The sequence below is a fragment of the Topomyia yanbarensis genome, chromosome 3 (genome assembly GCF_030247195.1).
Source record: "Topomyia yanbarensis strain Yona2022 chromosome 3, ASM3024719v1, whole genome shotgun sequence".
NCBI lineage: Eukaryota > Metazoa > Arthropoda > Insecta > Diptera > Culicidae > Topomyia > Topomyia yanbarensis.
Genome location: NC_080672.1, coordinates 94,150,840 through 94,166,431, shown reverse-complemented (window position 1 = coordinate 94,166,431; position 15,592 = coordinate 94,150,840). Strand labels below are relative to the sequence as shown.

Sequence of the window (15,592 nt, the reverse complement as noted above, 5' to 3'; positions counted from 1 at the left end):
ACCCAGGTGAGCTGAGTACGGGTCAATCGATTTATTAACTACGCTATGCCCACCACTTTAAATGTAGTCGCCATTACGTAAACTTGAAATAATTCTCTCTTATCCGATCATCAAGACTCTGAAAGAATATACCAGTTTTCAACTAACTATATTATTTGAAGGAAACCATTTTGCTCGTTTCCGCAATTCTATCGCACCATCAATTCAACCTCGGCAAACGACCAGCGTATTATCCGAATAATGTGGTCCGATTCTGAATATTGCACTGAAAGCAATGCGAATCTCATCTAGCAACATGCGGTGTAAAGGGAACAGTATAAGAAAAACAATAGCTCCACAGGCGAATGAAACCAAATTTACAAATCTATTTTTTCTCTCTTTCTCTTTCCATTTGATCCTGCGGCTCCTGTCTGGTTGGTTGATTCGTCGGTCGGTGTCCGACGATTGCGGTTGCGGTGTTCCTGTGAATGTCATTCCACAATCTTCACCATGCAGCAGCATTTCGTCAGCGTGTGCTCGATTGAAAAATAATATCGAAGGGTAGAGTGAAAATCCTAGAAGCCAAGCAGAAGAAAAAAAGATTAGTCGATTGTGTGCTGTGTGATATTGGCAAATATACGATACTGCGAGAACGAGAGTTACCTTCATTGGCAAGTTCAAACGAGAGCAAACGTACACGTAATAGTGCAAACGAAAGAGTGCTGTGAAATGCTCATCGTTCCCCCGAGAGATAGTGAATAATAAGGTTGATATTGAAAGTGCATTGGAAATCCGTCGTACAAGTGAAAAAGTTTTCAAAGCTCTGGTGCCGTACCAGCCAGTGCTAGTAGTGACCTCGGAGGTAGACCAGTGAGTGTGCTCACGCTTGAATTCGTCAATACGACTGAGTGAAAATAAAACAGCTTCAAGATTAGTTCCAGTATGGCGTTCGCTGGTCTGAAGAAGCAGATCAATAAAGCGAATCAGGTAAGCCTTTCACTTCGCTTCTAAATAGTTTCATTTTATGTGATATAGAGACAACAACCAGGCGTCCCCATCATCCGATATCTATTCAATGGAGACGCCAATACTTTTGTCTGAATCAACGTTCACTTTTCAGCATACATAGTAGCCATGAATTTTCCCATCGGCCGGTACCGATTATCACCGAACATACACAATTCAGCACGAAGACAGCGACATTTGCATTATGACAAGGCACACACTCACACAACAAATCGACTGCAACACAAAACGACCGTGACCCATATCGGTACAGAGAACACAGTATATACGATGAGGGTTGTCATGTTCCATCAACAGTCAACGTCTCTCGGTTTTGCATAAACCGCAAGCAGCCATTCACGCCCAGCTCTGCTCGAATGACATCCGTTGGAGGTGAAGTATATGGGAAAGTTCATAAGGGTTTGCATCTGCAGTGATCCGCTGTAGGTTTGTGGCAGTCACCCTAAGATAGAACGAATGGTGATGTGCCTAGTTACGTGTGGCTTAGTGTTATAGCGAATATAGGTCGCCTACAGCGACGAGCAGGGATGTTTGCTGGGGTAGACTGGGGTGCTTTCCTCTATCAGCCTTAATCATGTGCCTGTGCTACCGACACTGTCTTGCCAGTTGCGAGATAGCATTAGCTATCAGCAGCTGGTCCATTTGAGTAGAGTGCTACCGAATGAGAAATGCTTTTACATTTTTAATAACTACGAACCTCATTGTGGCAAATGCGTGTGGCGTCGCGTTTGGGGGCATTTCTAGGTAGTTTCGGGTGCGAAGTTGGTGTGTAGAATGAGTTCGTGCTAACACATCCTCTAATGTCGTTGTAAAGTGCAGCAGGTAATACAGCATTGTAAATAATGGTCGCATTATTTTTCAGCGAACGTGGAATTTAGTAGAGTTAGTGTGTCAGGAAATGTTTTGAGGTACTATGTCAGGATTTATGTGTGGTATTATTTTAAGCTTCATATATCATGAAAGTTTTACAGTGTATAAATAAGGTCATGTTGGGGGTCTTTTAAAAATTGTGGCGAATTTTATAAAAAAATCGACAAACTTAATTGAGAGGCGAGTGCAACACTGAAGATCTTAAAATCGTCGAAGACTTTCCAGATTATGGTTCAATGGATAAGTGATTGAAAATGCTGTAAATCACACCATGACCTTGTTTCAAAGAATTCTATTGTATCCTTGCGCCAAAGACAAGCAAAATTGGAGCAAAAAGGATTAGATAGGTATTTGCAGCTATGTGCTTTGATAAAACCATATTTTCAAACGACTAGACTGCATACATGAGAGCTTTGGTCGCAACTAGATTGAGTAGATCTCCTTATTACTGGCTCATAAAACATGGATTTTTAGGATTTTTTTGGACATAAACACAACAAAAGAAACAAATGTGTAAAAAAAAGTTAGCAGTTAGTTGAAAGATATTGGCTGAACCGAATTCAGAGGGAAAATAAGACGAGCGTTTCGATCTCGAAAAGACTTTACACGATCGGAACAGATAATCTTGAAAAATCATATGACAATCCATTGTTGTACAACAACAGATCTGACAACAAAATAAAAATTATCGAATCCTTGAAAAAGGTCCCAAACGGACCGAAACGTCGGATGAAGACAAAATAGTTTGTTTTTGCTTAAAAATTAGACTGCAAAGCCATACACCTAACCTGTTTATAACATTGTAAAATGGGGATTTTTAATACATTTTTAAGTTTTGTCTGTGCCCAATTAAATTAACTAAAACAGTGTTTTTATAGTTTTTTGTAATCATTTACGAAGTTACGAGAAACATGGTTTTCATAAAATGGGTTTTGAAGTTTTTAGATGAAAAAAAAATCAAATTAAAACAACCTACAGACATGAGATCTCCTTCAGCTATACCCTAAATTCAAACGATTGAAGCAAAGAAAAAAGCCTGTTTTAATCCACCTAGTAGTTCAATTGTACATTTCTCATTTATACAAACTACGATTCCATGGCTGGTTATATTTAATATAATGGTGGAAATGTCTATTGCATATTCAGTACGATTTGCACATACATACAATGGATCGACAGTAACGAACTTGAGATGCTATGTATCGACGCTGAAACACTTGAAACCAGAAACGGATCCAGGAGGAGCGTTGGGGGTCCGGATCGCTCCAAAAATTTGCTAAGAACTTTTAAATTAGTTTCAACTTTGAATAGTTTCAAACTCAAAATCATTTCAAACCATTTTTTTCTCTGGTTTTTTCAGATGTTAAAAGTTCACTGGAAAATAGCTGTGACATTAGCTTAGAAACTTGGCGAGTTCCCCGGGGCATCAAGCACAGTCATAGGTGACCAATGCGGTCATAGCTACCTCAATTGGTCATTAGTGATCTAAACCCACAAATTGAAGTAATGAAGTAATACATTTGAATATGTATTATTACATCATTCGAGCATCATAAAGGGCGAACACGAAATTATTGCGACACATTCAACAGGGCATAACTTTTTTACCATTGGGTAAAAATCAACCAAATTTTGCACACTTTCTCATTGATGTGTATTGTTTACATGCTGTCAAACTCGAAGTCGTGTTTTTCGATTCAACGAAAATGGAGGTGAACCAACGCGTGTCGAGAGAACAAATTCTTTCCAAACACCTGGAATTTCCTGACCTGTCGCACCGGCAGTTGGGAAAAATGTTGAACATTCACCATTCAACCGTCTCCAGAGTGTTGAAGCGGTTTCAGGAGCGGTTGACGTTGGACCACGGCAAAGGAGCTGGAAGAAAACCGGGACCGGAGAACAAAAAGACGGAGGGAAAGGTGAAGCGGATGATTAAAGCAAATTCTAACGTCTCAAGCCGTGATTTGGCTAAAAAAATCGGCATGTCGCAGAGCTACGTCCAGAATGCAAAGAAGAGAGCTGGACTACATACATACAAGGTACAGAACTTCCCAAACCGCGATTAGCGGCAACAATCGACGGCTAAAACTCGGGCACGGAAGCTCTACGAGAAGATGCTGACAAAATATGGCTGCTGTGTGATGGACGACGAAACGTATATAAAAGCCGATTTTAAGCAAATTCCGGGGTTGGAGTTTTTTTACCGGCAAGAGCAAGTTCTATGTGGACGACAAATTTAAGAAGTAGAAAATGTCGAAGTTCGCCTCCAAATATCTCATTTGGCAGGCCATCTGCTATTGCGGACTGAGGAGTGAGCCTTTCGTGACAAAGGGCACAGTAAGTGGCGAGATCTACCAATCTGAGTGCCTCGAGAAGCACCTTTTGCAGTTCTTGCAGCAGCTCCGCTATTTTGGCCGCTATTTTGGCCAGATTTGCCATCATGCCACTATTCTAAAAGTATCCTGGAGTGGTATGAGGCCAATCCGCCAAACTGTCCGGAGCTGCGCCCGGTGGAGCAGTACTGGGCAATGATGAAGCGGGAACTTCGGAAGAGCAAGAAGACAGTCAGAGAGGAGAAGGACATGTTAAGAAAATGGAAAAAACTGAGAAACAGGTACCGGATGACACTGTAAAGACTTTGATGGAGTGCATCAAGCGAAAATGCATTCAATTTTACACTCAAGGCTTCATCGATTAACTTTTCTTTTGATTTTTGAAGTAAATATATGTATAAAACTACCCTAAAATTTTGGTTTGATTTTAAACATTATAAGAAAATTGGCATGACATTTTCGGTGTCGCAATAATTTCGTGTTCGCGCTTTAGTGTTACCAGTGTATATGAGAATTTGCTGTGCAGTCGCACTTTTCAATCCATACCTCCGGAATCGCAAATCAGATCAGCTAAAAATTCAACATTTTGCAATGTGGTCGAATTGAATGTGCTCGCGCGATCATGAATCGGTCACGTCCGAAAGTCCTTACCCTCGGCTCTAACAGCATAGATTCATGCGTTCAGTTGAACCAATCAAAAAATGACGCTCATGTTCACTAAACAATGCGTCCCATAGCGACATGACCGGGAACCCTTGTCATATTAGGAATCGCACTCTCTTCTAGCATTCAGCACGTTGACATAAAAACGCTCAAGACCTCCGTGATCATCCACGCACACCAGTGCCCGTGGTTTAGCAAACAAAAATAACCCGATGATTAAGTGAATATGTTAGCACTAATAAAATTATAATTGCGGTCTCAGTGGCAACTTACAAACGCCCATGTTCGTGCGATAATACATCGATCATGTCCGGATATCTCTACCTTCCGTCTTGGCAGCCCAGGTCCATATCTTCAGTTAGCACTAAATAAAAAAATACGCTAATATCCACTAGACAATACATTCTATGGCGACATGACCAGGAACTCTAGTGACCTAGGGAAACTAGCATATCTTCTAGCACCTGAACCATAAACTAAAAATTATCAAATTCAAGGTCCGCGTGCGATCATTCAAGAATATACGCGAACATGCGAAAGGCCATACAGTTCTAAAATCGAATTTATACACGCAAAGTTACATACACGCTAGCACACGCGACAAACACGTTAACATACAAACGCTCGAGCCCTTTGTGATCATCCATATACACATAGGCCCACGATCTCGCAAGCAGGATAACATTCCAGAGACTAAGTGAACGTTTTGGCATTTATAAATTTACAAATGCAATTTCAAGAGTGACCCTACAAACGCCCGTATTCGCGCGATCATGAATCGGTCACGTTCGGAAGTCTCAACTCTCGGCTCTAGTAGTCTAGGTCCATGCCTTCTGTTGGACCAATATAAAAGTGATGCTCATATCCACTAGACAAAACGTTCCATGGCGACATGACCGGCAACTCTAGTGATATGAGGCAGCTCACTCCCTGTCAGAATCTATATCGTATACCGAGATCTAAATATCAGAATTAGCGTTCGCGCTACCATCCAAGAAAACACGTGAATATGTGAATGGCCACACCGTTACATAATCGAATTTATTCACGCGAAGTCACCTATACGCGACAAACACATTAACATACAAGCGCTTAAGCCCTTCGCGATCCTCCACGTACACCTATGCCCACGATCACGCAACCTTGATAACACCCCGGTAACAAGGTGAACGTTTTGGTACTTACGAAGTTACAAACGTGGTCTCAAACGAAAATCCACAAAAGCCCGTGTTCGCGCGATCACGAATCGATCACGTCGCGAAATCTTCACTCTCCGTCCTAGCAACTTATGTCCATACATTCAGTTGAACCGACCAACTCTAGTGACTGGACCCACTTTTTTCTAGCATCTGAACCGTACACTGAAAATTAAGTGTCAGTTTCACGGTCCGCGTGCGATCATTCAAGAACATACGCGATGATGCGAAATGACACACGGTTATACAGGAGAATTTATACACGCGACATACAAACGCACATGCGATCGAACACGTCATCGTACAAACGCTCGAGCCTTTCGCGATGATACATGCGATTACGAAATTCCTACGCCCACACATATCTAAACCGTACAATGAATAACACATTCAGAATCGTGACCCGCTGTAATTGGCCTTATAGTGTTACACCAGTAAAGAATTTTCAAAAAATCGAAAAAAAATTATTAGTCTGAAATGTGTCTTGAAAATGAAATACAAAAAAAGTACAGGCGACGATGATTGCTAAGTGTTCACATTTTCAATTCTGCTGTAACGCTTCTTATTGGGCGAACTGAAAACTTTAACCGCGTTTTTTTCTAGAAACCACATTTTTTGAGCTGGCCAAAAACGTAATCCAAACAAATGATTTTTGATCGCATTGAAATTTTTACAGTGTATTCAAAATAGATTTCTCCTGCGACATGCATTTTATCTTTTCATTGGTAATTTTTTTTATTCAACAAGTTTGTGTCGATATTTAAGATATTTTCAGCGTTTTTTTACTAAAAAGAGCGCCATTTCGTGAACAATAAAAATATCCGAAAAAAATTCTACGTTCTTCGCTTACTATTCTTATACGTAATCGGAAAAATTTTAGCTTTAAACTCTAGGTTAAAAATTATGGGTGATTGGTTTCCGCCCGTAGACCCTTTACAAAAAAGGCGTATAGGGGATAAGGCTGGACAGCCGCCATGTTGTGACAGAATGACTTGAAAAAAATATTTTTTGTGCTTCATAATTAGTATTATAAATCCAATTTGACAAGATCTCGATTCACTTCTTTATTGCTTCTAGAACAATTTCTGAAATATACCTATTTTTTCGTGTTCTACAGTGATGTAACCCCTTAAGCAGTGGTTTAGTGGATGACGTCGCGTCTGCAATTGTAGTGAGTGATTCTGACGGGCAGCACTTCCGAGAACCTAGCTCTACAGCTCCAGTAGGATAACTCGAGAAACAAAAAGAAATTCTATTTGAAATTAATTCGTTTTGTCATAGGCAGAGGCATCCCGGTCAAACAAAAAAAAGCGGACGAACATGGTCAGGCGATTTAAACAGTTTGACGTTTAACTCAACTCGCCTGTGCTAATTTCCCGTAGGAACAAATGCAATTTGCGAATGCGATTTAAAGGCGATTTCAACACTTAGACAAATTTTCTGGCGGCTGAAAAGACTTGGTTGCGTTTTTCAAACATGGCGGTTCATGTTTGGCTTAAGCTTAAAATAGTTTTTTAAACAATTGGCGTGTTCTCGCTTGTATTTTGTTTTTCTAGTGCACTTCATTTAGCCAACGAATGTGGGAATTGTGGAATCGTGTCTAAGTATAGTGGAACAAGATCTCTGACCTAAACTCTTAATAAAAGTCAGATTGTAAGTTTTGGTGTGCAATGCCAATTTCATCATTGATTCTTCCTATAGTTTGGTGGTGCTTACCTAGTGTAGTGATAAGTTTATGTGAGTAGATAATGAATCCGAAAATAAATATTATTTGTAATTTTCATATTAGGCAATTAAGGGCGATTAAATGGCGCGTTCCCTGGGCGATTTAGGGGCGATATAAGGGCGGGTAGAGCGGCTAAAAAATGACGGCGGCAAATCGCCCAACTGTTGCATTTAAAATAGCCCCCTAATTGCCAGCAATTTGCTGGCAAATTGAAGGGCAATTAGCGCATTCGAGTTGGCAAATAGCCCCCCGTTAGCCAGTAACTTGCCCTTTTTGACTGGGATATGGTGTTACTGCTAATTATATTACTTTTACATGCCTAAAATTGAAAATATTCGGAAAAGCTGTGGTTGGTTTTCCATATTAATAATTTAGGGTGCAGGTTGGGTTTCAAGCATTTTAATTTTTCGGGCTCGGGTCGGTTTCGGGTTTTCCAATTTTTAATTCGATTCGGGGTTTTCGAAATTTTTATTCGAAGGTTCGAATTTTTCAGTTTCAGAGTGACATTGACGGGCACTCTAGTGATATGGGGAAGCACATCTGAAACGCTTATGAACGAATATGTAAACGACAACACGGATATACAATCGATTTTATACACGCAAAGTTACATGTGCACTAGCACACACGACATACAAATGCCCACGCGTTTCATCGCGTTTACATACAATCGCTCGAACTATTCGCGATAATACCTGCACATCAAGGTCCGCGATCACGCAAACATGAAAACGGGCCGGTGATTGAGCGAACGTTTTAGCAGCGGTCTCAAGCCCGAACATATAAACACTGCTCCAATTAATCTTTTCGCTTGGGTTTATTTTCAAGACTAAATGTCGCTAGGTGAGGCTTTCACCCGGAAATTTTTGCTGACCTGGGATAAGTTATTATAGAAGCGCGAGTATACGTTGAAAACAGATCTACCTGCTGAGTTTAAATGAGACAAGTATAAACTTTCATTCTTTTTGCAACTCGTCGAGGTATCAACTACCAAAATTGACTTAGATTCACCGTCTAGTGCTTTGTTTTAGCAAAACATAATGCACACCACTGTTCTGAGCTTTTCTCATTATGCTGTAAATTTTTCGCGTATCTAAACCGTTTTGATGATGTATATAGGTGTGAAAATTCAACTCTCCGGCTAACGACAAAAAATCCAAAAGCACTGGCCACTCTCGCTGTGGAGGATAAGCCGGGCAAGGGTTGCCCTTTGCCACAGCTAACAGGAGAAGTAGAGTGAAACAGGCAGGAAAGCGGCAACGTCGGGGAAGCACACTTGTGAAACCAAGTTCTACAACATGGAAGTACGCTGACTGTAACACTTGATAGTCCAGGAATTTTTGTGTAGATAGATTTACTGCACAAAACATGTGAACGCGTTGTTCCCAAATTCATTCCTTAACATAAATTTGCAGTTGAACATATATTTAAAAAGAATGTGGCTCATCAAAAATAGATTAAAAATAGAAATAATTCGCTTATTTAAAAAAAATCGGGAAACGATCTCATTTAGTTAAAATGTCTGCCTGAAAAGAGTGAATATAATATTTACCCCAGATCTCCCCATAACAATAATTTTAAAGTCAACCTGGTCCTACATGGCAAAACGAGTCTGAGTGCGGTTGTCCTAACCGAATAGGATCAATAAATATATGGTGTTTGTAGCTGATATAATTACGTACAGATTATCATATCATTACACTAGCTTACAAATTTTGGGTTATTTGCATGAAGTTAAGAAAAAATGTGTTTTCTAAGTCAATTTTGGGTCGCTGAGCACGAAAATCATATCCATTTTCTTTTTCAAAGAACCGTTTTTGTGATTTTTTTGAAAAAGCACTTTTGAGCACTTTTTGCAGTTTTTGGTCAATATCTCAGGAACAAATCTTCCGATTAACACAAACGACTCACCAACGACTCGAAAGGTATTGATGTGCCCATTCCAAAAATGTATAACATGTTAGTATAAAGTATCAACAATTTAGGGTTAAGAGCAACCAAAGTAAAAAAATAGTGTTTGGTAAAATTACTAATCTTTTAAAATCTTATGTGACAGGCAAACTTCTCGCGTGAATTTTAAGTTTAAGATCACGAAAATCTGACAAAAACTGGTGATGTTATTAGGCACCGAGTGAAAATTGCTCTGTTTTTCACATATCTCTTTTGGTCTTAAATAAGATTACACTAGTTTACAAGAAAAATGAAGTTACGAGAAAAAGTGTTTTCTAGATTAATTTTGGGTAGCTGAATACGAAAATAATACTCTATTTCCCTTTCAAAGAAGCTCGAATTTAAAAAAAAAATTCTTTTGCTTCCACTTTTTTTTGTTTCGCTCTATTTTTTATTACAGAAAAATAATTTTTCATATTTTCAGAATCTAATGTGACAGATTTTAACAATTTTAAGGTAATCGCGATAAGCTAAGAAGAAAGGTGTTTCCTCAATTAATTTTGGATCGCTGAATACGAAAACCAAGTCCATTTTCATTTTCAAGATTTCTTTGAAAAAGGTGTTTTTGGGCACTATTTTAGTTATTTGTCAATATATTGTTCAAATAGGATCCGATCGCGACAGTTCGGAAGGTATTGATGTGCCCTTTCCGCAAATGTATAATATGCGTAGATCAAATCTCGACAAACATATGATTACGGCTTAAAAGCCAACTGTCGAAATTCTCTTCGAAAGGAAATTTCAGACAAACTGTTACCCGCCAATCACAGATGTTTATAGTAAACAAAAGAAAAAAGTTTTCTCTTGCATTAACTGCTATGAACTGCGTTTAGCCAATAACGGTTTGTCCGGAATTTCCTTTCAAAGAGAATTTTGACAGTTAGCTTTTGAGCCGTAATCGTATGTTTGTCGAGAAATGTACATTTATTATGATTACAATCGACCAAAGTAAAAAAAAGTCTAATCTTCGACCTTTTTTGAAAAAATGCATATTTCTTTTATTTTTAATTCTAATAAATCAAGGACAGAAGAAAATTCTTTTAGAATCTAATGAAATAAATATTCTTTTTGCATAAATTTTAAGCCAATGGTCGAGCTTGCATCCATCCATCCTGCGGCATTTGAATGGTTTTGGATATTTCATTGTACAACTAAGTGCACTTTTGAAAATGTGAAAATATCGTTGGAAAAGTTTTGTCTGTGGTGAGTACATATTTTACGAATTAAAGGAATTTTAGCCTTCTCCTTCAACAAGCTTCACAGCGGATTCTCAGTTCACAGAATATTACGTGGCTAGTGCTACGATCCCACTGAGACTCCTTCCCTATAGGGACTCGAATATTTGACGACTGGCTTATGAGACCAGTGCTACACCCTCTAAACCGCCGCACCAGGGCAGGGTCCGCTAAAATCATAAAATTTCCATTTCGCTCAATGTGCCATAGCATCAACATTTTCCATCCGATGTTAGTGATATTAGGCTTAAAATTAACGTAAACATATTATCTGTCATTCTAGATTCTAAAAGGTCCGAAAAAAAATTGTTTTTCGGTAAAAAATCATTTAAAAATGAGTAACTTTTAAAAATGGTCAACAATGCACTTTTTTTAAACTTTGGTTACTTGCAGCACTAAAATTTTTACATATGATCGACACATATTATATGTTTTTGGAAAGGGCATCTAGACACCTTTCAACCTGCATATTGACTAAATTAATTGAATGATTTTGACACGAAATATTGACTAAAAACTACAAAAAGTGCTCAAAAACGAGTTTTTTGAGAAAATTACAAAATTGCTTCTTTGAACAAAAAAATGAATATTGTTTTCGTGTTTAGCGACCCAAAATTAGTCTAAAAAATACTTTTTCTTGAAGCTTCATTTTTCTTGTAAACTAGTGTTATCGGTAAATTCTTGTTGAGGAATCAGTACCGTAGAATTTAGTGTAGTTTACTAAAATTATAGTATCATCTTGTGCCTTAATAATTTCTGAAACTAGTTTGTTGATGGAGACGCACAGTATTTTTTTGTTTTGATAAAGTTCTTCATTGTTATGAGCCCGTAGATTTCTATGTTTTGAACGCCGCTTGTAAGGGAAGATAGGGTAAGCGTAGAGTAGAGTGGGGATCAAGTAGGTTTTCTTTGGCGAGCTCGCGCGATAGTATTTTTGCATAGATTTTGACAAACAAGCATTCGTTGGAAAGGTTATACATCTGGCTACGTTTTGGCAATAATGATTTTATGCCTGGCTGAATAGTTTTCGAGCTAAATCCAATAAGGCAAAGGTAATTTTTTTAATGCTTCTAAAATCTGGGGGTGCGATAGGTCACTATATTCGAGGTTAAATAAAACGATGTACACGCCCAAATAATCAGCGGTTCAACTTTTTTTTTGAAGAAAATGAATACTGCAGATTATTTAAAAATTAATAACACAAATAATAAATGCAATTCATTAACGTCATTCAAGCAAGAAAATGAGGAAGTGGCAAATCATGTTTTTTCAGCAGCTGCGTCTGGCTTTGTACTTGCGAATGACTTCTTCGTTGTCTCCGTCGTCGCCAGAGTGTGGAATTGAAGTTGTGCATTCCGGTTCACGTGGTCGCTAGGCTGAGCGACGATCACGTTTGCGCTTCGGTACATTTTTTTTATTTCTTTTTCGATCATATTTTTTTCAATTATCTACTTCAACAAGACTTTAAATTATTATATTGTTTACCCACGTGAAACATCTGACGCACTTTCATTGATGACGAGCACTTTACTTTCACATGAGCCCATGACGTTTCGAACAGAACCTTGAATTGTATAGAGGCTGCTCGAATACTGGCACCATCTTCCTTTTGGTGTTGTTCGCTCGAAATATCGAAATCACGCTCAATTTCCCTGCCAAAATAATTCAAATTTACATGATCTATCGCGCTCCCAAGCGTGTGTTTCATGTTGATGTCGGTATTTTTTCTAAGCAAAAAATCAAAAAAACAACACGAAACTCGTGTTCAGCAATAATTTTTACGTAAGAAAACACTCACTTGACATTGTTTTATATTGATTAAATACACTGTACTGAGGACGAAAGACAATGCGTTTTCGAAAAACAACACACGAAAACATAAACAACATCGTAACTAATACAGCTGATCCACGCTAACAGCCGAAATGACGGTCATCAACGATGTTCTTTACCGTGCATCTATTTCATGCAACACGAGCGACATAGCAAAGATCATCCACTATAGTCTTTGTACTCCCATACCTACTCTACCTCCTAAGAAAATCTTATCATAATTCAACTACTGAACATTAATTTTGTTAATAATAAATTTTTCAAAACGATTATAAATTATAGCTACTCCAAGTCTGTACTTTTTATCAAATCGATTCTTAATCACGTAATGAGGCAACGGGGAGCTGATTGCGGTTGATTAATTGAATTGCGTATATGATCTCCGCCCGGCCGCTTACTCTGGGGACCGATATGGTGATGTAGCATTTTCCCACATTCGAAGCGTATCCTTTTCTGTTTCATTTTATTTTCGCGTTCCGTTTCTTTCCACGGTCCTGCGTGGTCCCGCCGGACTAATGGAAAATAAACATGATCGTATTTTGATAGCAGCAATGGCTAAGAGAGTATTTTTTATTGGTTTGTTGGAAAGTGGCTGGTTTGATAAATAGTCCACTGGGATATAATGTCTGATGGGAGGAGAATAAATAGAGAATATTCGTTTATACCATGGTCTAGAGCTTTTACAATCATTTCTCCCGGATTTGCTTTATTCTATTTTTTATCGTTTTTTCAGACGAGGGAAGTTCTTTTTTTACCGAGGCTGCCAGCCCAAAAGTCGAAGATAGGTACTCTGCATGGTACATGACCTTTTTCGAGAGAGAGAGAGAGAGAGAGAGAGAGAGAGAGAGAGAGAGAGAGAGAGAGAGAGAGAGAGAGAGAGATACTGATTGTACCCGATTTATATAAGTGTGGAGGATAATTGTAAGCTATACACTATAAATCCTTGGTAGAGATTCGAATATACGACGATTGACTTGTGGCACTATTGATCTGAAAATATTATAAAATAATGATTTTGAAGATATAAATAAACGCGCATTATTATGAAGTGCGAGCAATAGCTTCGTGAACATTTATGTCCCGTGAACATGAATGATTTGCTTTTTCATATTTCACGCGACTGATAGACGTTAATACTGAGCTATGAAAGCTGATGTATATATCGAATGAAACACATTTTTCAATCGCATTTTATTCTGTCAAGGAGCCTAGCTGATTTATGTTTTTGCTAAATAACACTTCGCCGGAGGCCGCAATACATCACGTCTAATTTGATTTTCTATCAATCACTCATCTAATTCAGTTTATACTAAATTTATCCGAATCATCTAGCAGGAAGATTCCTGTACAGCTTCTCACATCTTGTGCGCGCCGTAGATTAAATAAGTCACGTTTTATGAGGTGGGAGTTGTCAAATGAGACAAAGAAACAGAAGATTAATCAACTTTGATGAGTGTGCTCGGTAAATTGCAGTGGGTTTCAGTGATGCTGTTCATTACTGATAGGATATTCGTCTGCGATCCTGTATATCCCGGTTTGTGCACATCGAATATGTGCCAGGTCAGAATTATTTTCAATGCCCCATAAAGAGGATAATTGGTTAGTACAGAGAATTCATTTCTTCAAACGGCAATCAATTAAACAAGGTCAGATGGGAGCTTCTGAGTCGAAGTACTTGTACGGTCACGTCTCATGCATAAATAAGATACACCCTGGTGTTTCTTTTGAGAAAAAATGGAAATCAAGTTCAAAAATTAATTTTCACTGCTGCTGCAGCAGAAATGTTTGTGGTGGGCGTCTGTCTCTCCGCATAAAAATTATAGCTGTGAGGGCCTAAAGCGGCAGTGTTAGGAAGCAAAAGTCCGTACAAACGACGAGCGAACGATGGTTGTCTAAATTTATGTAGATTGACGGGTGACCGAATCAATGATTATTTTATTACTTTCATTTACGTGTCCTTACGTTTTTTGTTAAGGGGAAAATCGGCGATAAATAAGGTTTCACGATTTTTACCAAACTATTGTTTACAATATTGCTTCCCGAAACTTCATCAAGGACCCTAGCAACGAACCAATTTTGGAATTAAATCAGTGGGGATGGTATTGATCTACGAAGCATTTGTTCAATAAAACTGTATTGCAGCAAGAAAAAACGTCGATGCACGGTAATTAACATACAGATGTTTTGTTAATTAGATAGCTCTTATTAATTACCTATATCTGTGCTTGGATATGTTAAAATCGAACACATAACAGATTTCATTTAATGTGCGGCAACATTTGTTGATTGGGTTATTTTGACCATAAACAGTTGCGTGGCTGAGGATCTATATCTCTAACATAGTGGGGTTACGAAGAGCACATACACGCTAATGATAGAGAGAAGGAAAGGGTTGTCGATACTGTCCGACAGCAAGTCGAATAATCAAATTCTCTGAAGGTTGATGCGGTGCGTCTTGAAGGTCTGTTGATCAATTGAATCATACTACACACATCTGTTTGCGTAATGCGGTAATATAGCGGGAACGTTCCATGCAGAGTGAATCGCACGAAACATCTTTGTATACACTCTAATTGATCACTTCGAACGTCTTCAAACAAAAACTTTTCTGCCGGATGTGAGTCCGCAAACGTCAAAGATTTTTTTTGCATTTTTCCAAGCACAATTGAAGTATTCTAGTCAGGGTACTAACTGGACATTGCAACTCAATTATCACATGACTACATTTTAGTATGCTGAGCATTACTCGTGCGATCTTTGTGACTCCGTTTACGGAACTTC

At 38.5% G+C, this 15,592-nt stretch overlaps 1 protein-coding gene across 11 annotated transcripts in view; it reads left to right on the top strand.

The window, feature by feature from the left end:
• LOC131690506 (endophilin-A) overlaps positions 1-15,592 on the top strand; it is a 190,580-nt gene that overhangs the window by 98,105 nt on the left and 76,883 nt on the right. For 8 of the 11 annotated variants that reach the window (XM_058976341.1, XM_058976347.1, XM_058976346.1 and 5 more), the window contains one exon: positions 496-966. In XM_058976341.1, coding sequence (XP_058832324.1) covers positions 922-966 — 45 coding nt within the window. In that variant the 5' untranslated portion in view covers positions 496-921. The remainder of the gene's footprint in view (positions 1-495; positions 967-15,592) is intronic. The other 3 variants (XM_058976343.1, XM_058976339.1, XM_058976344.1) reach the window with 1 other exon arrangement.